This window comes from Tiliqua scincoides, chromosome 5 (assembly GCF_035046505.1).
Source record: "Tiliqua scincoides isolate rTilSci1 chromosome 5, rTilSci1.hap2, whole genome shotgun sequence".
NCBI lineage: Eukaryota > Metazoa > Chordata > Lepidosauria > Squamata > Scincidae > Tiliqua > Tiliqua scincoides.
The window spans coordinates 91,040,474-91,064,476 of NC_089825.1; the positions used below are offsets into that span (position 1 = coordinate 91,040,474).

Sequence of the window (24,003 nt, forward strand, 5' to 3'; positions counted from 1 at the left end):
TATCTGTATTCTATCCAAAAGTTATAGCCAAAAAACCAGCAGGGCGGGGCGATGGTCCATCATCATGCCCACTGCCCAGGTCACCGCCCCACCCACCCATGATGAAAAGGTTCATCATGGGGGTGATGTACTGGCCTCCCAAACTGGGTGACACAAACCCTCGTGATGCCGCTGCTAAGGGTCCAATCCGATACAACTTTTCAGTGCTGATGCAGCCATGCCAATGTGGCATGCGCTGCATCCTGTGGGGGAAGGACAGTCACAGACTTTGTTCCTCAACTTTGTTCCCTTACCTTGGGGCTGGAGAGTTGGATAGGATTGGGTCCTACATCTCCTCAGTTGTGAAACTTGCTGGATGATCCTGGGCTGAGTCAATCCTTCCCTTTCTCTCTGCCTAACCTACACTGCAGGCTGTTGCGTGAAATAATACAGTAAGGAAGATTCACGTAACGTGTAGACCTTCCTTAGTTCCAGGGAGGACATTAGGATAAAAAAATGGAGTAAAAAAATATTTGTAACTGGAAACAGGGGGGTGCTATCAAACCCTCTGATCCCAACTTCCCCCCTCCCCACACACACACACACACACAATCATTCAACTAGCCACTCTCTCTAGGCAAAGGGCTCTTTAATTCCCCTCCTCTGCTAAGGAGGGGGGTCTGCCAAAGCCTCTTATTGCGCATCTCAGCTGCTCACTCCCCTGCACAAGCCAAGGATCAGGGAACAGCTCAGTTGCCCCAGTGTGCCAAAGTCTCCCTTGCTAATCACACTGCAGGAGAGGGAGTGCTTAAAAGAGCCCTTGGCCCCTGACTCAGTTTGCACTGAAGTGAATCGGATAGGAAACCACTTTAGAATGTGTTGTGGACCAAACTACTAGCCATGTGGACATTTCTTGGAATTTTTTTTTTAATGCTTCGAAGCATACACTGGGGAGGAAGAATTGGATCAGTATAGAGCAAGGGTGCCCAAACCCCAGCCCTGGGGCCAGTTGCGGCCCTCGAGGACTCTCAATTCAGCCCTCAGGGAGCCTCCAGTCTCCAATGAGCCTCTGGTGACTTGCTGGAGCCCAGGCTGGCCTAATGCAATGGCTATCAGCATGATGGCCAACTGTTTGACCTCTCAAGTGAGCTATGGGACAAGGGCTTCCTCCACTTCTTGCTGTTTTACATCTGTGATGCAGCAGTAAAGGAAAGGCTGGCCTTGCTTTGTGCAAAGCCTTTGAAAGGCCTTGAGCTATTGCAAGACCTTCATGCATTTATGTAAGGTCCATCTCTAATATATTCATTTATGTAAATTTATTCAAATTTGAAATGTAAATTAATTCTTTTTGTTCCCCGGCCCCTGACACGGTGTCAGAGAGATGATGTGGCCCTCCTGCCGAAAAGTTTGGACACCCCTGGTATAGAGGTTCAAGGGGGGAACTCTTCCCTTCTTCACCATTTCCCCACTCAAATTTGTCTCCCAAAATCTTCTGCTGCAATTTATTTGCTTTATTACATTTTACATGTTTTGATCCCACCTTTGAGAACATGATCCTTACAAAGCAGCTAATTATGAGCATTCTATACACCAAAGTATAAAAGATGCACCAAAATGCTGCTAGCCCTGATTTTGTGGGGGGTGGTGAGACAAAAGCGGAGTGAAGTTTTTGTCTCCCAGTGGAGCCAACAGGTTTGGAGGACGGGATTTCCTTCAAGGAGCCAGCACAGAGAAAAGGATGGACCTCTACCAGTCAATCAAATTTATCTCTCCACTTGATTTGAAGCCCTTAAAGGAGATCAGGAGATCCAATCATGGATCTTCACCATTACATCTAGCAGCCTTCTGTGAGTAGTAACTTTATCAGTATCAGTATCAGAACACTCCCCTTCTGTGAGTAGTGGCTTTATCAGTATTTCTTAACCACTGTGTTGCCGGTTTCCTCAGTTTCAAAACAGTTTTTGCTACGCTTTTGCACACACAAGAGAGGCTTTCGAAGCCCTTGAGATGGCTTTCCCGGTGACCAGCTCCTGCCAATCACCAATTCCCCCCCCCCTTAGAATGCTCCAGGAAATTAACTGACAAGATGACAAAGGGTTACTTCCTGACACAACCTAAAGAGGGGGTTAAAATAGCAAACAGCAGGAAAATTTACCTACGTTTCAAGCACTGCTAAAGCTACCACAAGTCTGCCCACAGAGGCACGGAAACAACAACAACAAAAAACAATTTCCACAAGTGACAAATCCCCACCCAAGCTACTCAGCCAGTTCCCGCTCACCAGCGGCGACTGGGTGAGTGTTTAATGCCAATTCCGATGGGTCAATGGATCCTTATGATCCGAGCAGACAAGCCGTAAAACCCCCTACTCTTCTTGGCTAGGCAAAAGTGAATACTATATCCTATAAGGAACACAAGATTGAATACAATAGTCCTGGAATGGCCAAACCACAACTCACATGTGGCTCTTTGACATATAACATCCGGCTCTCAGATATATGTTGGCTGAGCTCCTTTCTGTGTCACAATTAATATAAAAGGTAAATAACAAATTTTCAAGCTTTTCTATTATTTACCGGGTGTAAACCAAGAGGTTCACGGGATTAAAGTATACATTTAATGTTCACAGGGAGTAAATAGACTTAAGAATTTTAATGCTTCTTAAATATTGTGGCTCTCAAACATCTGGAGTTTATCGTGCGTAGCTCTTACATTAAGCAAGTTTGGCCACCCCGCCATAGACTTTCCAATAGGATTTTGCTAAACTGCAGTAACAAACAGTGAAAAGGCCTTCTGAGTAAAACATCTTCTGAGCTCCCCAACAAGAACTTAACCATGCTCTGATTGGTACTGCCCAGGAACATGCTACCGAGTAGCAAAACCAAAACTCAGGAATTCATACCAGAAGAGGATCATTTGGCATCAACACCACTTACTGTGAATTGAAGGCCATTTTCCCCAAGCCATGCCCAAAACGCCTTTTCTGTCACTCAGCATGTCACTTCTGAAGGTGGTGAAGAACAGCACCCCATGCGAGACGGAAACATTTTCAAACGATACAGACATCCCAATCCACGTGGTTCTTTTCTACACCATTTACAGTATGAGCGTCTCAGTATCTCAGGCATTGCAAAAATAAACCCAAACCAAACATTATTGCCATCAGTTTAGAATTCATCTTGAATCTCAAGAAGGAATCTTGACATGGCAGCTCTTTATGGAGAAGAATCTAGGAAGCAAAACAGATCCGCTGAATCCTAGGGTTTCTCCTGATGCAGTCTTTTCCTTGGGAAAAGGATTGATTCTCAGAAAAAAAGTAAATAACGAAGGAGATTGGCATCAGAAATCCTGTTCAGTTTCTCAGGAAAGAGCCCTGTAGTTGGGGGGATTCTGGTATCTTGCTTACATTACGGTTTCTGAAAAATCTGGGTGAACCTTTCCATTCATAGGAAACCTTCACAGGAACCCCCTTTGAAAAACATAGACATTTAATGGAAAAGCTCACCCCCAGCCAGTTCTTCATAGGTTTTCAAAAATTGTCATCAAGTCAAAATGTTTGAGCATATCAGCCCAATCACAAAATAAACCAGAGAGAAACTTTTTAAAGGCAATTTCGAAATTCAAATTCAACTAAAAAAAAATTCAAGTTTCTCAACTCAAATTTCAAAACTCATTTTTTGGGGGAATCCTGAAACCAAGATTGGAGAGAATTCCGCACGCCCTGGTTTAATCTATACTAGAACAAGCATTTGAATGAAGTCAGACAATGTGAGCTCAGTGGTTCCCCCTAGATATGGTGAACTTCCTTCTCTAACAGGCATTTCAAACACTTTGGGTTGGCTGAAAAGCAAGACATTCAAACTCTCCCTTTTGACCCAAGATGTAGATAGTTATGAGGTTCACAACACAGCATCAGCAAGACTGCACTGTACCCATATCAATACACGACTTTCCACTTCCAAAACTCCCAAAAATATGAAACCACAAAAATTTACACTTCTCTTTGACCTCTGCATCCCAACGATCTAAATAATTAGATCACCTAGTGATGCACAGTGACCAAGAAGCTCATCATACATTACTTCCCTCCCAAGATCTTATAACGAAAAAAAGAAACCAACTACTGTACTTTCAAAGAAGTGGATGAACCACCCAGGCACAAAAGCAAAATCCCTGAATGAAAATGATTTTTGCATACCAGACGCTGTGGTGCACACTTGCTACCAGAAACTTGTTTCTACATTACTTGTTTCTAATTGCCAGGACAATTAGAGGGACCCAGCGCAAGGACAATGAGAAATTGACTCGCCATGGCTGTTCTGTAATGCCTAAGCCCTTGACGATCATCTTAACTCTTTTTAATGTCAGGATCACAGTAACTAGGATCAGAAGAGAAATTTGTAGCCAGTTCAATCCTTAATTCCTATTTTCACATGCTAAGTTCACCTAAGCATGTTTGTTCCCACACACTGAATGGATGTGGGAGACATGAATGGATTTCTGAGAATCTGCTTTCTAAATGCCAACTCACACATAATAAACCATGCAGCCACCCCCCCACATCCCCATCCAGCTTCCTTGAGCAGGTTTGCTTTGCCAGGTGTAAAAACACAGGTTGCAAGGGCAACAACACCTCCATGGCAGGCTATGTCAAGCACTGCAATAATACATGCCAGGCTATATGTATTGTCCACTATGGATCCCTTTGGATCCCTTTGGATCCACTTTCCAGGTTTGCATTGGCTGTTCTCTGAATTGGGCCAAAGACTGTAGGAGACTAGAAAACTTAAGGAGTAGAATATTGATAGTTTTAGCAGGCAGGATCCATTTCCAATTTACCAAATCACACACTTCAAGTGTCTCCATGTCTCATGTTAGCTCCATCCCAGGTGGGTAAAAACACACACACACAATTATATCATTTTTTTTAATGTTAAGATTTTTAAAAAATGAAATGGATTTAAATTTTAATTAGATTCTTTAAATTAGCTTGTATAAAGTATCTCCTAAAAATAATATTTGGTGTATTAAACATACGTACTAATACTTTAATGGGTGATATCATCAAACCAAATCCTTCTGTCAAGCACCCTGAGCTAAAGCTAGCTTGTCAATGGAAAAGAAAAGAGAAAGAATAGGTGACTTGGGGCCCAATCCTACCCAATTTTCAAACACCGATGCAGCCATGCCAATGGGGCGTGCGCTGCATTGTGCGGGGGGGGGGAGTGATAGAGGCCTCCTCAAGGTCAGGGAATGCTTGTTCCCCTACCTTAGGGCTTCATTGCGGCTGCATCAGCACAAGAAAGTTGGATGGGATTTGGCCCTTAAGAGCTAGCATGACATGAGACATTGTAATAAATACACAAATTCTGACATTTACCCCTGTACATTCAATACGCCGTCAGCCAAACGGCATGTCATCAACTTTCTGTGTCATTGAAGAAACACTGCTCAATGCAAAAACCACCAGATTTATTTTCAGAAAGTTCTGGGAACTTAGGGTAGTTTCTAAGTAAGTGATCTTGCCTACTCAAACACTTTGTGAAGAAAAATCCTCAGTTTCACAATTGCTCCCCTAAGCAGCTATAATTTCATTGTGCACAAGACTGCATAACCAGAAGTTTTGAAATGTCTTCCCCTATAGCTTCCCAGGTGCAGAATCTGCTTAGTTTTTATATACAGTAATCGTTAAAACCACCAATTAAAACAACCAATTAATATGTATGCTTATTGAGGAACTGCGGGAATTTGAAAGCTGGAAACCTGAATTAAATCCATGATTCACATCAGCCCTCTCTTGGGGAGACTTATTAAATCATGATTTAAAATCAATTTTTAAATTGCCTTGATATAAAAATCAATCCACCCTGCCCCCTGTGCATTTTTTTTTTTTAAATACACTGGGATGTTCATGAAGGACAATTCATCACTAGCAAAATAAGGACATTCAAGAGTCCTTCGGCAGAGAAGTTTTAAGAAATGCCAACCATTCCAATTCACCATCAGTAAGTAAGAACCATTAAAAGGCTGCTTTTACTAAACTTATTTTTTTTCTCATTGAGATTTTATTTGGTTGTCCACTTGAAATATCTCTACAAGACACCAAGAACTTTTTTTTAAAAGTCACAAAAAAAGAAAAGAAATTGCATTTTAATTGGAACATGTCGTTTTTAAATTCAGGGGCAGACTATATTATGAAGCCTCTTCGGAGAAGAAGTAGGAAGGCAGGGAACGTTTAATTCTCTCCTGTGCCAGCCATTCTTCCCTTGCTACCTTCCCCCAACACACACTGGGTTCAGGACCTGTATTTGCAAAGTACTGCAAACAGTTCTAGCACGTTGGCAGCAATAAAAACGGTTAGCAGGGGTAAGAGGAGGAGTTTCAGGAGAAAAGCGACTGGTAGGAGAAGGGTTAAGCTCTCCCTTCTCTTTTGTCCCATCCCATCCCCAGCAGTTCTAGAACATTGGCAGCAATAAAAACAGCTAGCAGGGAGAAAGAGAAGTTTCAGGAGAAAAATGACCAGAAGGGGAAGGGTTAAACTCTCCCTTCCCTTTTCTTCTGTCCCATCCCATCCCCATTTGCCCACAAATGTAACATTTTTAAGATCCAAACAATCAGGAAATAGAATCTCTGTGAAAAAGAGTTTGAGTAAGTTAAGGATTGTAACTGAGGAAATGAAGATGACTCAAGACGTACTAAAACTATGATTGGTTTGGAAAGGGAAAAATTAGTATTCACTTTAAATTATAGGAGAGCTGAGGGTGCAATCCTAACCAACTTTCCAGCACCAAGGTAAGGACAATGCAACTCTGAGGTAAGGGAACAAACACTGCCTTACCTTGAGGAGGCCTCCATGACTACCCCCCAATTGCAGGATGCAGCACACGCCCCACTGGCAAAGCTGCACCAGTGCTGGAAAATTGTTTAAGATTGCACCCAAAATCAACAATGTAGTCAGCTGAAACCAAGCTCAAGAAGATCTTCCTACAACGCAATCACTCACAAAATTCATGGCCACAAGCAGTGACAGCCACTAGCTTAGATGGTATAAGCATCTTTTTATATTGACAAAATCATGGAGGATGAGAATATCAATGGCTATTAGCCATGATGGTTAACTGGAACCTCATGATCAGAGGCAATATAAGCTTCCGACCACCAGATGCTGAAGACAAATTATAGAGGGGGGTGTCTATTTTCCAAAATGACTTGCTTGTAAGCTTCTGTGGAGGCATCTGGTTGGCCACTGCTGGAGAAGGTGCTGAAGCAGATGGATGTTTGATCAGATCCAGCAAGGGAATTCTTCTATTTCACATATTTTGCTGCTCTAAGCACCAGACTTCTGGTTCTCATCACAAGGATATCTCCAAATCCTGAGCAAACCACATGGAGTAATTCACCTAAAGAATGCTATACAATGTCTTTTTTAATTTGATGATCCCAGCTCACGTGCATCCTCCCTCTCATCCTGGAGGCATGTTTGGACCTCACAATTCATCGCAATCCTTGCTTAGCCCGGCTCAGGCACCAATACCATGTCACTGGTGCACGTGCATACAAGGTGTACTGACAAGGAGGACACTGGAGAACCGATCCTTGATGTGTGCATCAGGGTGTGAAACGCACATCTTCCTATGGGAGATGTTGGAGGATAGGGTTCCTTGTTCGAAATCGATGGAGGTTTGTTCCTAACACATACTCCTTTAAAAATTATGAATTGACTGGAAGGGGCTGCAGCTCATATTCTGTGTGCAGAAGGTCCCAGGTCCAATCTTTTGACATCTCCACATAGGGCTGGAAAAGATCCCAGTCTGAAACTCTGGAGACTCCCTGCCCAGCGAAGAAATGATTTTTTTTTCCTTGCACCTGTCCTGGTTTGCTCAGTAGTAAATGGTAGTAAACATGTTCTCCCTCAGCCCACTTTGTGACCCTGACCTTCTCACACAACATTCTCTAACTGTAGTATATCCCTGTTCTCCCACCATGTTCACTAGTTGCTAAATTCAGGCTCTGTTCCAACTCTTCCCTTTGGGGCTTCTGGAATTCAAACTCTCTCACTTTGGTTAAGAACCAAGAAAGTTTCTTCTGGATCAGACCAAAAGGGCAATCGTTGTCCAGCATCTGGTCTTTCATGGTGGCCACACAATGCCTAGGATATGCAGAAATCGAACAAGTAGACTAATAATCCTATCTTGCTGTTGATTGCCAGCAACTGGCATTCAGGGGCATATGATCCTAGAGACAACATCATGGATAGATACATCCATTATGGCTAGAAGCCAGCAGTGGAACTGTCCTTCGTGGATTTGCCCAATCCTCTCTTCAAGCCATCTAAGCAAGCGGTCAGCCTATTGCCACATCTGGTGGCAGCAAATTCCATCAATTAATGATGCACTGGGTGAAGCAAAGCTTCCTTTTGTCTGTCCTGCATCTCCTGCCAATCAGTCCATTTCCTGACTGAATCACTTCTGCTGGTACACATCGAATTTGAAAACATTAAGTATTTAGGATTGAGATTTATAAGGCGCCAACATGTTGAGCTTGCAGCATCCAAGCCTAACAACATGCACGCTCAAAGGAAAAGAATTCACATTTTGAAAAGTATATTGCCAATATTCATTTGATCTCTCTTTTCTACATGGGGCATACTAGCCACAAGACCCCCCCCCCCAAAAGCAACTTATTTTCACTGCCCACTCTCTTTATGATGCTATAAGCTCTCCACTTGCACAGAAAACAAGGCAAGAACACCTTATCACGTCTCACAAATGTCTTATCCCCAAATCATTGCCAACATTAATAGCCATTGATTTGTGAAATCTTTATTTAAAAAGTGGTATATAAATATTTGCCTGTGTGCCCACAAGCATATAGGTAGATTTGTAGCTCTAAAAGCATGGAATCCCAAGTCCAGCAACTACATTCCTGGCAAACTCTGCATTCATTTTTTTAAACACCCAAGCCTCTAGCCCTCATTACTATCACACTGCTTATGGCATATCCAATAACATGCAGGCTGTGATCATACCAGCAGTTCCCACATCCCCTACCAGCATGTTATTTAGACCTCATGGAAAATTAGAACACTTTATGCACACGGATTCCATGAATTTGCTTGGTTTGGTATCCTCCGTTTCTGTGATTCAAGACCTCTGATAACTGTGAATCTTTTGAAAACTGTGTCCCAAATAATTCTGTTTCAACCCATAAAAATAACACCTCTCTCTCTCTCTCTCTCTCTCTCTCTCTCTCTCTCTCTCTCTCTCTCTCTCTCTCTCTGAATCTAACACAAGCAATGCTTTTTAAAAGAAAGCAAAAAAAATGCAAGATTGCCAGCAAACCCCCACCTTTTTTTTTGCAGTTATTAAACACCCAAAAAACAGGATGGCAACCAACTATTTAATCAGTGGTGGACACAAAACTTCATCTTACAAGCCGAATTAGCCAATAAGTTTCCAGTTAAAATAAAAAAGCCGACTCTTGCATGAAAATCGTTCTGAGTCATCCTGGTGGAATTCCCCCTTCAGCTTATTATGTGCTCTGCTTATTCGCTATTGATGCTAGTAGGAGGCCTTTATGACTTAATACTTATTGCGATGGGCCCAGAACATTTCACTGTTTTGCTGGACTAGCAGTTGAACCCAATTCTCTCTATGACTGGAGTAAACAAGACAAAACGATACCCTTCTTAACCTTTTCCAAATGCCAGGTCCCTAGATCCAGGCTTGCCAGAACAAAAATATAAGACCCGCTTCAAACTGCAATTAACTACATCTACATTAATTGGGCTCTTGGGGAATCCACAGGTTTCCCTTCCCAGGTTGAAGTCAGGAGAGAAACAGCCAAGAGACACCGAAACTAAACAAGCCGCTACTAGGCACAGAAACTCAAATTCTTCCCAACACTTCAAGTAGCTGGGCGATCCTCAGAGTTGCAAAGGGGACTGAACACTCCCCTCCAGTGAAGAGAAATAAACATGCCTTCCAATGCAACAGTCGCCAACCAACCACTGGAAAAGAAAGTTTTCATTTGGGGAGAGAAAAGCCGGCCCCAAGCCAAGTTCCTTTCATAAGCAAATACCAACACAATGGTGTGATTCATATCCCTTAGTTTATCCAAGCCCAGAGACAGATGCAAGGTCTAGAAGCAGGAGGCAAAGGGGAAAGCAGTTGTAGGCAAGAGCAAAAGGAGGGGAACTGCTAACAGAAGAGACCAAAAGGCAGGCTTACCTTCAGTCAGCCATGCTTCCTGAAACTGGTTCAGGTCTTGGAAGAGATCTGCAAAGGAAGAAGGAGCATCATGGCTGGAACAGCAGAGAAAGCAGGACGAGGAAGACAGGTTCAAGAACAACAACAGTGAAGCTGGGGAAGGGATTCACTCTGTGCCAAAATCGAACAGAGTCATGTGTCATTGTCCCCCGTCAACTGCTCAACCCTATGAGCTCCCCACTTCCCAAGAGATTATTATTATTTTTATCCCAGATCCCTATCCTACATCATCACAAGCTCCTACAGTGTGGTCCTGTCTATCAAAATCCCATCCTAGAAGGCTAAAAATCTTTGGACATGCAGGTGAGAAGCACAATGTCCGGTGAGGACTCTCCACCTCCCCCGCCCGACATTGAAGTGAGGCACAGAAAGCAATCACGGTTGGTGTTTTAAAAAGTGAATGATGGAGAACAGTGGGGTCCTTGCACAAGCCAGGAAACGTCAAAGAAAGAACTGGGCATTCGCAGGGGTAAGGAGATGTGATCTGAGTGTTTTATGGGACCAGGGAACTCGGTTTTGGAGTAAGAACATTAGGAAAGGAGATCCATTTGCTCACTCTGTTGGCCTTGCTAGGCTAAGGAGCATTGTGCTGTTGGTTAAAGAAAAGCTGCAGTCATCATTCACAGCCTTTCAGGCAGAGTGGCAGATAAATGCAAGGGAGCTGCATGGCTGACAAGGAACAGTTTGGAAACATGATCACTAATGAATCAGGCCCATTCCAGAGGTATCAAAAAGAAGAGAATCAATACAGTCCAGTGGGTAGAATCCTGCCATTGAACTCCAGAAACCTTAACCCAAGACATGCTGAGTGCCCTTGGAGAAGGCATACCTTCTTCCAGCCTTGGTGCCTCAGTCTGTAAAATGGGAACAACAACTGTAGTGAGTTGTCATGATGCTACTTCAGGTCAAAAATCTCCTTTCAGACTCCATTGCATGACCAGTTTGTGTGATCTACACAAATCATCACGTTTGTCTCTCATCAGTCATGCCCCTACATTCCCCCCCACCCACCCACACACACACCTTCTGCATCTGGGACATGGGGCACACCTGGGTCCATGGGCCTCCTCCGTGCAGCCATCACGACTCTGCCCTCCAGGATTCTACTCCCTGATGATTTCTGCAAGAAAACACAAAGCCCAATGCAGAGAAGGTTCATTTCAATCATGAACCGGTTGCAAAGCTGAATGGTAAGGGGGAGGGCCAAGAGCTGGCGCTGGTTAGTCACTCACCTGTGCAGAGGTATAAGGCACTTGCTGGTCCAGATACCTTTTCATCCTCCCATCGGTCATGGGTGCAAACTCCTCACTGGCATGTAGGGCAGGCAGCACACCCTGCGAGGAGAATCCCAGAAAGGGGACACCGATAAATAGAGGGAAATGTTTTGTAGCACTCTCCCAGGCAGGGCAGGCAGCACCTACTTCAAGAATGCAAGATGGAATTTCTCAGTGGAGGTTCAAGGGTGTTAGTCAGTTTCACAGACTCTGAGTTTCTGCTTTTTCTCGCCCACCCACCTCAAAAGAAACAGAGGTGGGATGAGGGGCTTCGTGGAAGTTGGGCATATTCCTACGATTGCAAGTTGACCCAAGAGAGGCAGCACTGAAATTGCATCTCCATAAATGCCTACAGGACATCCCTCAAGCCCTCCTAGTCCCGGTTTCCAGTGTAGTCCTGGTACCACGTGGCCCCTGTTGCCTTACCAGTCTCCTGAAACTTTCCCTGCTGCTCTGGCTCTGATCTGGTGCCCCCACTCCAGGCTCCTGCCCCCTCTCACCCCCGGCAACCCCTTCCTCCGCCCCAAAGCCCTTCCTAGCCTGTGCAATCATGACCTGATCTCCTGACTTTTCCACTGCAGGGAATGCTAAGGTTGTATATTCCATTCCTTGCACTGGCTTGATGCCTTTTTTTTTTTTAATCCACCCACCCAAAATCCATCTGAGCTGAACTTCATTTTTATATCTGCTTTATCACCCTGCACCCTCTTTAATGCCTTTCCCCTCCCCGATCATGCACTCATGTATCTACTTGGCTGCCTATCCATTGCACCCCCCAACTGACCCCCCCCCCACCTCAATCCTTGGATCTGTCCTCCCTCTTTCCTACATCCTCACCCTCTGTCCAAAATCAGCTCCCCACCCCACTAGGCCCCATAGATCCTTTTAGTGTTCAGTTCCCAAAACTTCTTCAGTGAGGCATGAAAATACCTCCCCCACCTCCTTGCAAACTTATAACTCTGCTCTTTCACCTGAGAGTAGAGAGGGGAGGTCAGTTCAGATCTTACCACAACAGGCTAGCTGGTCCCAGACAAACAGGGCTACGCTGCCTCTCGTGGGATGGAGCTGGGCAGAGCTGCTCCCGCCTCCAGCCGGGAGACGTTTCCTCTTTCACAGAAACAGAGCCTGTTCTGTTTCTCTTTGTTTCATTGACTTTGTGAATGGAGAAGGTGGGGGGGGGGATTCCCTGAGTTCGCTGCGACACGCCCAGCCAATCAAGGCGCCGCGTTGTCCTCAGCCACCCGAGAGAAGGCGTGGTCCGGGTGCTCCCGGCCAATCGGCACGAGGCGCTCCGGGATTCATTCAAGGCTGGAACTCCCATTCATAAAAAAAAAACCCAGAGCCTGCCCAAAGTTCATTCATAAAAGGCTTGAGAGGGAGGGAACATGTCACGGGTAGTAGACACGATGGCTGGGCTTCTCTCTCTCCTTTTCTCCTGGCCTCAAACTGGATGTGTTGCTGCATTTACAAAGGCATTAATATCGCCTGCACCCCCAACCATCAACACCAAAGGGAGGTCGCAAAGCCTTGGAAATGCAGAAATGAGTTTGAAACATGAGTATTTAACTTTTTTTAAAAAGCTAGTTTTGGGGGGGGGGGGCTTTACACATGACAAGATCTTCAACTGGATTTAAAAGCTCACTTTCATAAGCATTTGTTCTAGATTCAATTTCCCCCCTCCCTCAAAAAAAAAAAAAATACCCCAATATTTTTAAGTATAGTTTTAGAGCTGTTGTCACAGTTGCTCTCTACTGGCCTCCCAGATTACGGATTTATTTGTTTAGTGCACTTATGACTTGCATCTCATCTGAGATTCTCCGAGGGAGAGAGAAAGAATTTTAATAAAAGAACCACAACAAATCATCATAATGAGAAGGGAACATGAAGCGTAAACAGCCGGGATGAATGCAACAGTCTTAACCACTTGATGAAAGGGTATAAGGTGCTGAGGGCCCAATCCTATCCAATTTTCCAGTGCTGGTGGTGCTGTGCCAATGGGGTATGCACTGCACCCTGTGGTGGGAGGCAGAGCCCAATCCTAGGCATGCCTCCTGAGAAGTAAGTCCCATTATAGTCAATGGGGCTTACTCCCAGGAAAGTGTGAATAGGATTGCAGCTGCAGTCACAGAGTCCTCCTCAAGGTATGGGAACATTTGAGGTTGCACCAGTGCTGGAAAGTTGGATAGGATTGAGCCCTGAGTCTCTAGGGCTGCAGTGGGGAGTCAGTTCTAGACATCAGGAGTCACTCCTGAGAACATCTCTTGGATCAGGGTCACCACAAAGTCTTCAGTATTAAAATCCTGCAGAGTGGATATGTGGGGATAGATGTTCTTGAGGACCAAACAAGATACCCTTTAGGCCGAAAAGGGTATACACACACACACCTGGGAGTAAGTCCTCTTGAACTCAGTAGAATTTACTTCTGAGTTGACATGCACTGGATTGCATTTTTAGAATGCCTTGAAACCCAGGGATACCTCTGAAGGCCATTTGTAGGGGGCAAGGCTGGTGCCTTCACTCCTGCTTGTGAACTTTCAGTGAGGCTTGATTAGCCACTATGGGAACCAAGATACTGGATTTGATTGATCTTGGGTGTGACATCCAGCTCACTCTGTGTTCATATGATTGGGACTCCCCATATATTTAAATTTCAGAAACTTCAGATGGGGGAGATCATAGTGCAAGAGCAGAGATTAACCCTTACAGAAGTTTTGTCAATCAGCAGCTTTGGGGGGGGGGGGGGGAGAGAGAGAGAGAGAGAGAGAGAGAGCATGTGTAATTTTCAGCATGGAAAGTAGCCTGGGAAAAGAGCTAACCCCCCTCCCCATTGGATTGAGAGGCCCTGTGGCTGCTTTTTGTAAAACAAAACAAAACAACCATGGAACTCTAATGCAGGATTCCAACAAGCTCTGAATGTCTAGTGCTGTGATTTCCAAACTGTGAGCTGTGGCTCCCCAGGGAACCACAGAAACCAGCAAGGGAGCTGTGGAGTTCTTTTGCAGCCCTAATAGGGAGCCAGTGCCAGTGGCCCAGTAGGTCAAGGAAGCCACCAGCCGAAAAGGTTTGGGAACCACGGATCTAATGTGACCTTCCAGTATGGTATGCACAAACCAGATGGGGATGTTGGTGAGTTTCCCAAGGCCCCTTGAGGTAGAATTTGCCTTGTGAGAGAAGGAAGTGCAGATGACACTCTCCCTAGGGTTATCTACAGACAGCTCCTCCTGCCCTCCCAATTGACAAATGGAGTGGGGGGAGGTACCATCAGTGGTGGCAGCTTGGTAGTTCTTCCTTCTCTCATTTGCAGTGGATAGAGGAACAGGAGCTGCTGTTGTCTGGCCAACTGGTGCCACCATGACTACCAATTCTGGGAATATTCAGGAGTCAGTTCACCTGGGTGGACCCTCTGATGAGGGTCCTAGTCTAGCCCAACCGCGCTGACCTCTGACTCTATTACATCCTTCCAAGGCAAGGTTCATGACTTCTCTGCATGGCCTGTAGAGCACAGTATTGCAAGCCCTCAAATAAGAATCAGCATCCGATTTGCAACATCTGATCTGCTAAAGTCAAAGGAGCTGTGGAATGTAATAACCGGAAGAGGAAGGTGTGGGTTGTAGACATACTACCAGGAATTCTCTGCTACTGCAAAACGAAGGCAGAACAGAAAGTTCCAAAGACCTGAACACTCAAAAATGTAGATGCTGCTGCTCAAATAGCAAGCAAGCCTAACAAAACAATTGTCTCTGTGGTTCTGTGAATGGCTCATCAAATACCTCCTGGGACTGAAGTTCTTCCCCTTGAAGTATCCCTATTTACCAAGGACAGTCTCAATTGTCTGATCCTTGTTCCAGAATCAGGGCTGGCCCAAGAGCTCCCAACACCTGAGACAACATGCCTAATGCTACCCTCCTTCCCTGATGATGTGCCAGCCTCTGCTCTCCAAAACTCTAGCTCAGCACTCTCCTCCCCTCCCCTCCCCATTTCCTCTCCTTCTCTGTCCCCCCCCCCCTCACTCTTCCAATCCAGGGAGTGGAAGGAGATGGAGAAGCAGTGGAGGCAAGTGGGCGGACAGAGATGGGTGCACCACCCTCACCAATCTGCTGCCTGAGACGACTGCTTCAGTTGACTTCATGGGTGGGCCAGTCTGGTGTGAAATCACTGTCTCTATTCTTGCCTTTGGGGCAAATTTTGAAGAAATTTTTTTTTCCAAAAAAAGTCTGCGGGGGGTGGTGGTCCAGAAAACGGATCCCCTGCAGATATTGAGGCCCCACCTCTGGACCCCTCCTCTCCGCGGATACTGAAAATTGCAGATGATCAAATCAGTGATCTTTGGTCCCTTAAGCCCTCCAAAGGGGACTGGAGTTGTGCTCTGGTTCCCCCTGGAGGGCTTTCTGAAGCCTGTAGAGGCTGCCCGGGTCCACTTGTGACCTCTGTAGGCTTCAGAATGGCCTTTTCAGCCAAAAAACACACTACTTCTGATTTCCCTTTGGAAATGCCATATAAGGCATTCTGAGGCCTTGGGAAACCCCTGGAGGGAAACTGGAAGTAGCGTTTTTCTTTTTTAGTCAAAAAGGCCATTCTAAAACCCACCGAGGCCATGTGTGGACACGCATGACTGCTGCGGGCTCCAGGAAGCCCTCCAGAGGCAACTGGAGCTGCACTTAGGTGGGGCCGAGTCTGGCTCAACGTCGGTCTGAGGGACCCGCATTGAATGAGATCTGCAGAAACTGTTGCCCTCAGACCTGAGTATAGGCTCAAGGGTGACATGTACAATCCACGGTTATGGAGGCCCTACCTGTAGATGTGAAGGTAATCGCGCCATTTGCCCCAACTTTATTTATTTATTTTTTAAACAGTAGCCAGTTGAGGAGGTGGAGGGTGGAGGCTTCAGAATTTGTTGTTTTCATTTTGACTTGCATTCTAGGAGCTGTTTTTGTCTCATTCCAAGTGTGACTTCTTGCCTTTTTGACCCTTTCCCGTTCAACCTTTTGGTTCCCTTTAATCTCAGTAAACTCTTTCACAAGTTAACTTGCCTGTCTCTTTCTGCCTGGAGGTCAGGGCTGCTGCTCTCGCTCCCTGGCTGCTCATGCAGGACCCATGAGAGAGACGTGCAGGGAATAAATTGTACCCTGGCCCACGGTTAAAAATGGGGCCCGGGAGCCAAAGGAGGGGGCCTGTAAATTTCCTGGAATCTTAAATTTTCCAGTCTCAACAAGGCTCACGAGAGGGGATTGCAGGGGGTACATCATACCTGGGGTAAGGTATGGGGGGTCTTTTGACCTGGGGTCAAAAAGGGGACCTGGGAGCCAAAGAAGGGGAGCCAGAAATTTCCTGAGAGCTCAGAACACGTTTGCATAGATTGTGTGAAGGGTAGCATTCACATTTTGTGCAAACTTACATGATTTTAAATATTGTAATTTGTAGAAATTATGATCCGATGATTGTGTGAATTCAGAATTCAGAAGGGAAGGAGCCCAAAAGAAACTTTGTACTGCCAAAAGAAACTTTGTAGTTCCTGATAAAATTTCTCTCAGAGTCCCTGGCAGAGCTAATGCTACACAGGACAAGCATAGGTGCTAAGGAGTTGGGGCTGGCTTTCTGGGGTGCTCCTATAGTAACTGGCTCCTGTACTGAAAGAAGCCTGGTAACAGGGTTTGTCCCAGATAGGAGGTGGAGTGAGGCAGGACATTCCTTTTGGTCCTGAGCTTCCTTGTGGTTGCCATAAACCCATTTAATTTGGTTATGCAGCTCCACCAGATCATCACAAATTGTTAAACACATTTCCCTGTTTTCATTTGTGGTATCTACCAGGTAAGCTCCTCCCTCCTTTACCTCCTTCCTTGCAGAAAACAACAAACTCCACCCTGATTTTCCACAGCAAGAGTATTTCTTTAAAATAAACAAACATCTAAGATCATCATCTTGGTTCATTAGATGAACATCCAAAAATCAAAGTAGTGCACAGAGACAGTGGCATAGCTAGATGGGGTGCAAAGCACTAAGTTTTGCATTCACCTCCATTTCCCCCCCCCCATGGCTCTGAAGGGGAGGGAGAGAGGCTGCTTGCACACTGTGGTGAGGCTCCCAGAAAAACTTAGTGCTTTGCACCCCTCTAGCTATGCCACTGAACAGAGAACCCTTGATTTACTAAATTAATTGGGGAATGGGTTGTTCATTAATGTCAAAAATCTGTTAAATCAGATTGCATTTATGACAAAGTACATACGCGAAGCATATATGTCTAGGGTTATATATATGTAGCAGTCCACGTTATTTCTAAAGTCTGATAAATCAGGGTCCGTTAAACCGAGAGAACACTGCACAGTAAGGACCTTTATTAGGACCAAGCAAAATGTTATCAAATAGTTAATCAGTTGGCAACCTTCAGTCTCGGAAGACTATGGTATCTCGCTCTGAATGGTGGTTCTGGAACAGCGTCTAACCAAATAGGTAGCAGGCTCCTGAATTCTTCCTCAGACTGGATATTAATAAAAAATAATAATAAAGGTGGATTGAGGAGACACATTTGGGTGTGCTGGGAAACCTCCAAGTTCTTCAGTTTGTGCAGCAGTTTTAAGGTGGAGTACAAGAAGTTTTATGCAGGCTTACAGTGATGTGTGTTTACTCAGAAGTAAATCTGCCTGAGTTCAGTTGAATTTACATCCAAGAAAGTATGCATCTGATCTCTGCTTATGTACATCTGCTCAGAGACGTACTCCTTTGAGTTTAATGGGACTGACTTCCAGGTAAGTGAGCATAGGATTGCATCCTGAATTCAGTTATCCTCCATGACAGCATTCTCTGCTTCTACTCAGAAGTAAGTCACATGCTGTTCAATGGGGCTTACTCCTAGGTAAGTGTGTATAGGGCTGCAGCCTTAGATACAAGAGGGAGAGCTACATGGACAAAGTAGCAAAATGGACTGTTCCCCATGCCATTTGACTGGGTGGAACTATAAAATGGAGCACTTACCCAAATCTGTCTCCAGCATTCATCCGAACCAGTGGTGTCACTAGGGCTTGTGTCACCCCAGTGCAGGAGGCCAGTGCATCACCACTATGATGGACCTCCTCCCTGGGCGGCGGGCGTGATGATGCAGTGTTGCTTCACCCTACTGGGGTTTTTTGCTATAACTTTTGGTAGAATAGAGATATTTAAATGCAGTTTATTTGTTGCATTCTACATGAAATTATGCATTGAATGATATATAACAATACCAAGATTTTTAAAATTTTGGCCAGTAGTGGTGTTACCCCCCCCCCCACTGTATTGTTACATGGTACAGCTCGCACCCTCTAGTGACGCCACTGATCAGAATGCATGGATCACTTGCAAGGCAAAAAGCAGAAGTAAAGAGAAATGGGAGGTTGTCTTGAATATTAGCAAAGCTGGAGGGTAACTAGAGTTTGAGGTGCAATCCTACTTACTGCAATCCTACTACACTTAGGGCCAAATCCTATCCAATTTTCCAGTGGGGGTGTACCTGTACCAATAGGGTGCGCACTGCATCCTGTGGTGGGGAGGCAGTTACAGAGGCCTTCTCAAGGTATGGGAACATTTGTTCCCTTACCTCAGGGCTGCATTGCTGCTGCACTGCTGCTGTAAAGTTGGATAGGATTGGGCCCTTAGTTGGGAGTAAGGTTCATTGTGCTCAGTGAGACTTCCTTTTGAAGAGACACACATAGGACTGCACTGTTAATATTCTTTAGAATAGTGGCCTTCAACCTTTTCTTGTGCCGTGATCTCAATAAATAAAGAAAGCATGAGCCTGGGGACCCACTGCAAATCCTGCCCACCTCCAAGGACCCAACCCACCCAATCCACATCCCCACTACCACCCCTTTCCCCCTTCCTCTTGTTTCATAACCTGTGTGGTAGCAGCCTAAGCAGGGCTGGTCTTAGCAACTGCAGGGCACGTCAGCAAGAAGAGGCTGTGCAGGATTATATTTGATAAGGCAGTATCATTATTGGATTGGATCCAAGCCCTCTCTTGCCCAGGTTTATGATTTATGGCTTTGAAAGATTGCTGCAAACCCCCCCCCCATGTGACTCAATTGGGCAGCCCCACTGCTTTAGACTAAAGGCAATAGATATGACTCTGTTTCATGAGAATCAAGCATTTGGGGGCCCCTCCAAGAAGGGGACCTGCTACAGCCCTTCCTCATCGAATCTCCCCCTCCCCGCACTCCTGGGTGCCTTCTTTTGATATTCCTCACAAGTCCTTTTTTATAATTTTCAGAGTGGGAGAAGGGAGTCGTGTGGGGCACTTTTCATGCAGGAAGGAAGCCATTAAATTCTTAGCACTTTGAGAGATTAAATGCCATAACTTATGGCCACTGAAGTTTCTGCAAAATGTTATAATGTAAGAAAACAATTAAAAAGAGTTATCTAAGAGTGGGCAGCGGTTTTATTGTGACAGAGTGCGCCGTTAATTGATTGCTGTCTTGTAAGATTGGACTGAGGGCAGGGATGGCGGAGCAGTAAATGGCAGAGGCTCAGGAAGTGCTCAGCGCAAAATCATTGTGGCTGAAGTTGCAGGGGCGGGGGATGGATAGAAGGAGAGTAATGTATACACTGAAGGGAAAGGGCACCAAGTGGGACACATCTTGTGCAGGACACCAAGTGGGTCAGGCAAAGAACAGGTCACACCTACCCACCCAAAAATCCAGGTCCAGTAGAAGTGTATATCCAAAGGTTGTAAAGTGTTGCTTTAAGAACCAAGTTCAGAAGGCCTCAGGGTGAGACAGGCCATGTGATACACTGGAGGAAACAGTTTTGGCCTTGCAGAGAACCTGTGTAAGTGATTAGGTTTGTACAGTCTGAGGCCCAGATGCAAAACAGAGCTGGTCTGCAGACAAGTTGTGTTTGGCTTCCACCCCCACCCCCACCCCCATAATATATAAAATCTATAGTTTAGTATTGGCAACCTTCAGTCTCGAAAGACTATGGTATCGCGCTCTGAAAGGTGGTTCTGGCACAGCGTCTAGTGTGAATACTTCTGTTTTCTGTTGCATGGTGCAGAGTTGTCGATCCGCTTGTCGGTTTTCACCCTAAACCCCACACACCCCATGAGGTTAACGGACCGTGGCGAGGCAACACCTTACTGGCTGGGGACTGCCCAGCTTAAGGCGGGCGGTAGCTGCCCAATGAGATGCAATGATCTCTCCCACCGTCGGAAGCAGCCCCTGGCGTCATGCTCTACGCCAATCGAGCAAAGACTTATAACCGGTAAACTGCTGCTTCCCGTGTTGTGCCGAAGCCGTATGGCGAAGTTGGAGTGTCCTCTCCAGTGCGCGAAGCCTGGGTAAAGAAGGTATGGAGGATAGGCTGTTACCCATGCAGCAAATCCCCCCTCTCCACGTCGCTGGAATGGTCCAATGGAAAGGCAGAAGCCAATACGATTGGTTCCAGCGGCGTCGCAGGAGTTGCCAGAACGTGACTGTGTTCAGCCATGAACTGCCTCAGGGACTCCGGCTCCTGATTTTGCCTCGAGGTTGACTCCTGAAGCCTTTTCCACAACTGGATGTAGCCACAAGGCAGTGGAGGTTTGAGGTCAGAGTTTCCTTCTCTTAGATGAGCTGCCTTCCTAGGCTGACGAGTCCCATCTACCCAGTAAAATCTATAGTTTATGCACTTGAAAAGTCCAGTGCATAAAATATAGATGGGGGAACAGAGTGACCATATACAATGGAGAACAGAGTACCCATCTCTTTTAACCATCATATAAAAGAGGGAATTTTGGCAGGTGCAGCTCAACATGGAAGGGTTGAAAAAGCTGCACCTGCCAAAATTCCCTCTTCTATATAATAGTTACAGCCATAGGCACTCTGTCATCCATTGTATCTGGTTACTCTCTCCCCTAACCCTGCCCCTGATCTATATTTTATGCACTGGACTTTTCAAGTGAGTAGTCAGCAATAAACAGAAGTTGTTTCATTAGCGAAGTCTGCTGTGTGCTGTTTTCATATATCCAATAGCAACATTATTTTTCCATGCTTGCATTTATGTAATATAATAACAGCAAGCCACAACAGTGTGATTTGAGCATGTGATTTCCTCTTGCACCACAAATAACCAGCTTTCACCCCACTCCAGAGGTCTCCAAAGAACATTTATGCTAAGAAATACACAAGTATGTGCACATACTTTGCGCATGTTCCATAAATGCCAGAGGAGCTGCTTTTCAGTGGTTCCAACCCATGACGGGACTTCAGTGTTAGAAGGCCCATGTGGGTAGAACTGACTGCATGGGTCTTTCCCACTGAATCACCTCTCCCCGCCCCCCATATTGGGATGCCAATTCTACTAGAAACACCCATGTAATTGTCCCCATCACTACGATACAGTTGTTTTGGCGTGTCTAACTTTTCAGCCATGCCATGGAGAAACCCATAGAAAAGCAGTTCATGCCACACTGTTGCCAGAGTTAGGTCAGTGGTTCCCAAACTTTTTGGCACCAGGGCCCACTTTTAAAAACACCAATCAGGACCCACCAAGACTTAAAAAAAAAAGTCATTCAGGCCTCTGCTTCCATCATTTTTACTATGGTGAGGGATCACCTTCTGGAGCATTTGTTGAGCTTCACGTTCATCAGATTGGGACCATTCTGATGGCCTTGCTTTCCCTTTGGCCTGCTCTTCAAAGTGGACTGAGGCACATTCACCTATCCATGAGTAAACATGCACATGTGGCTCAGTTTTGCTTTCTGCAGGGCTCATTACATTTTCCTTTTCAGCTATCAGCTTGTCAGTTTCCTTACCCACCAAAAATGATAGGGCTCACAATTTGAGAACCGCTGAGTTAGGTCATTGACAGCTGGCATGGTTTACCACAGAGGTGCCCAAACCCCGGCCCGTGGGCCACTTGCGTCCCTCGGGGGCTCCCAATCAGGCCCGCGGGAAGCCCCCAGTCTCCAATGAGCCTCTGGCCCTCCAGAGACTTGCTAGAGCCCGTGCTGGCCCGACGCAACTGCTTTCAGCATGAGAACGTCTCAGCTTTCAACTGAGCTGTGTCATGAGGGCTCCTTCCGCTACTTGCTGTTTCACATCTGCAATGCAGTAGTGGCAGCAAAGGAAAGGCTAGCCTTGCTTTGTGCAAGGCCTTTTATAGGCCTTGAGCTACTGCAAGACTTTCATTCTTTCATGTAAGTTCCATCTCTAATATATTCATTTATGTAAATTTATTCAAATTTGAAATGTAAATTAATTCTTTTTTTCACACAGTGTCAGAGAGATCAGGGCCTAGGAGGGGGGGGTAAAGGGGGTAATTTGTACCCAGGCCCAGGGTCAGAAAGGGGGCCCAGGAGCCAAAGGAGGGGCCCCAGAAAGTTCCTGGGACTTGACATTTTTCTATTTCACCTGAACTTGCTGCCAGCGCATAATGCTAGGGTACAGCCACGTGCATGCAGTGTTAACTGCTGCCGCAAGCCATGCACACTAGGCCGAGGAATGCATCCATGACTCTCCTTAACACAGTGTCAAATCTGGGAGGAAACTGGCTGTGCCAACCAAATATTCCAACTCCCTTCACAGCTTTTTGGCTAATTAATACGTCCTTATCTCAAGAAGCAACAGCTGTGGTGTGCAAAGGAATGAACACAGAACTCCTTATCTATAGCAATTAACCAACTTTATTGCTACAAACACTTCCCTGCAATTCCTCTTGTCCAGAGGCTTTCCCTCCCCAAAACTCCACTTATCTCAGTGGGTAAAGGTCCAAAGCCTCCAGTCAAAGTCCAATCCAGTCTCCAAAGCATAGTCCAGTCCAGTCCATCTGCAGTCCAATCCTTCCCATAGCAGTCCACTGCAGCAGAGTCCCTTCCTCTGTAGCAGAGTCCTCCAGCAAAGTCTTGGCAGTCCCCTTCTCTTGTAGGTCCTGGTCCATCCGTATCCTGTAGGTCTGGGTCCAGGTAGCTTGGTCAGGGTACCTCTTGGTGTCCTTCTGAAGCTGCCTCTTATTCCTGGATGTCCCATTATTCAAAGTGCAGCTCAGCTGTGAGCTACCTTGTTAGCCCCTTGTTAAGTCCAAATTAGGCTCAGGTGAGCCATCTCTTCAGTCCATGTCCATTCAAAGTCCCCTCAAGGTCAAATGAAGCTCAGGTGTCCATCAGAGTCTCCATTGACCTTGATTGATTACTGCTGTTGAGCCAGCCCTGCCCTTCCCAGAGCTGTCAACACATGGGAATAGCTGTCAACACCACATCATCCACCTGGTAATCTTCTGATCTTCCATTACACTGGCCTGCTACAGTGGTTTGTGGATCCCATAACCATGAAGGAGTGCATAGAAGCTTAGGGACCCTGCTGTGGGGTTACAGCTGCTGCAGAAGTTCATTTTGATTCATTCTAGTGTGAGCCTAAATACGATGATGCTAACTTTCTGCAATCAATTTTCTATATTTCAAAAATTTTAGAGAGATTTAGGACTGTTTGGTTTTCCATATTACTTTATCTAGCTGCCAATACCGCATGGTCGGGTAGACCTGG

General features: G+C 45.6%; 1 protein-coding gene across 1 annotated transcript in view; it reads right to left on the minus strand.

Moving 5' to 3' along the window:
• ETV4 (ETS variant transcription factor 4) overlaps positions 1 to 12,605 on the minus strand; it is a 33,243-nt gene extending 20,638 nt beyond the window's left edge. The window contains exons 1-4 of the mRNA XM_066627419.1: positions 12,529 to 12,605; positions 11,480 to 11,581; positions 11,271 to 11,367; positions 10,209 to 10,256 (exon numbers count right to left, since the gene is read on the minus strand). Of these exons, the coding sequence (XP_066483516.1) occupies positions 10,209 to 10,256; positions 11,271 to 11,367; positions 11,480 to 11,539 (205 nt within the window). The 5' untranslated portion in view covers positions 11,540 to 11,581; positions 12,529 to 12,605. The remainder of the gene's footprint in view (positions 1 to 10,208; positions 10,257 to 11,270; positions 11,368 to 11,479; positions 11,582 to 12,528) is intronic.
• Positions 12,606 to 24,003: the final 11,398 nt, after the last annotated feature.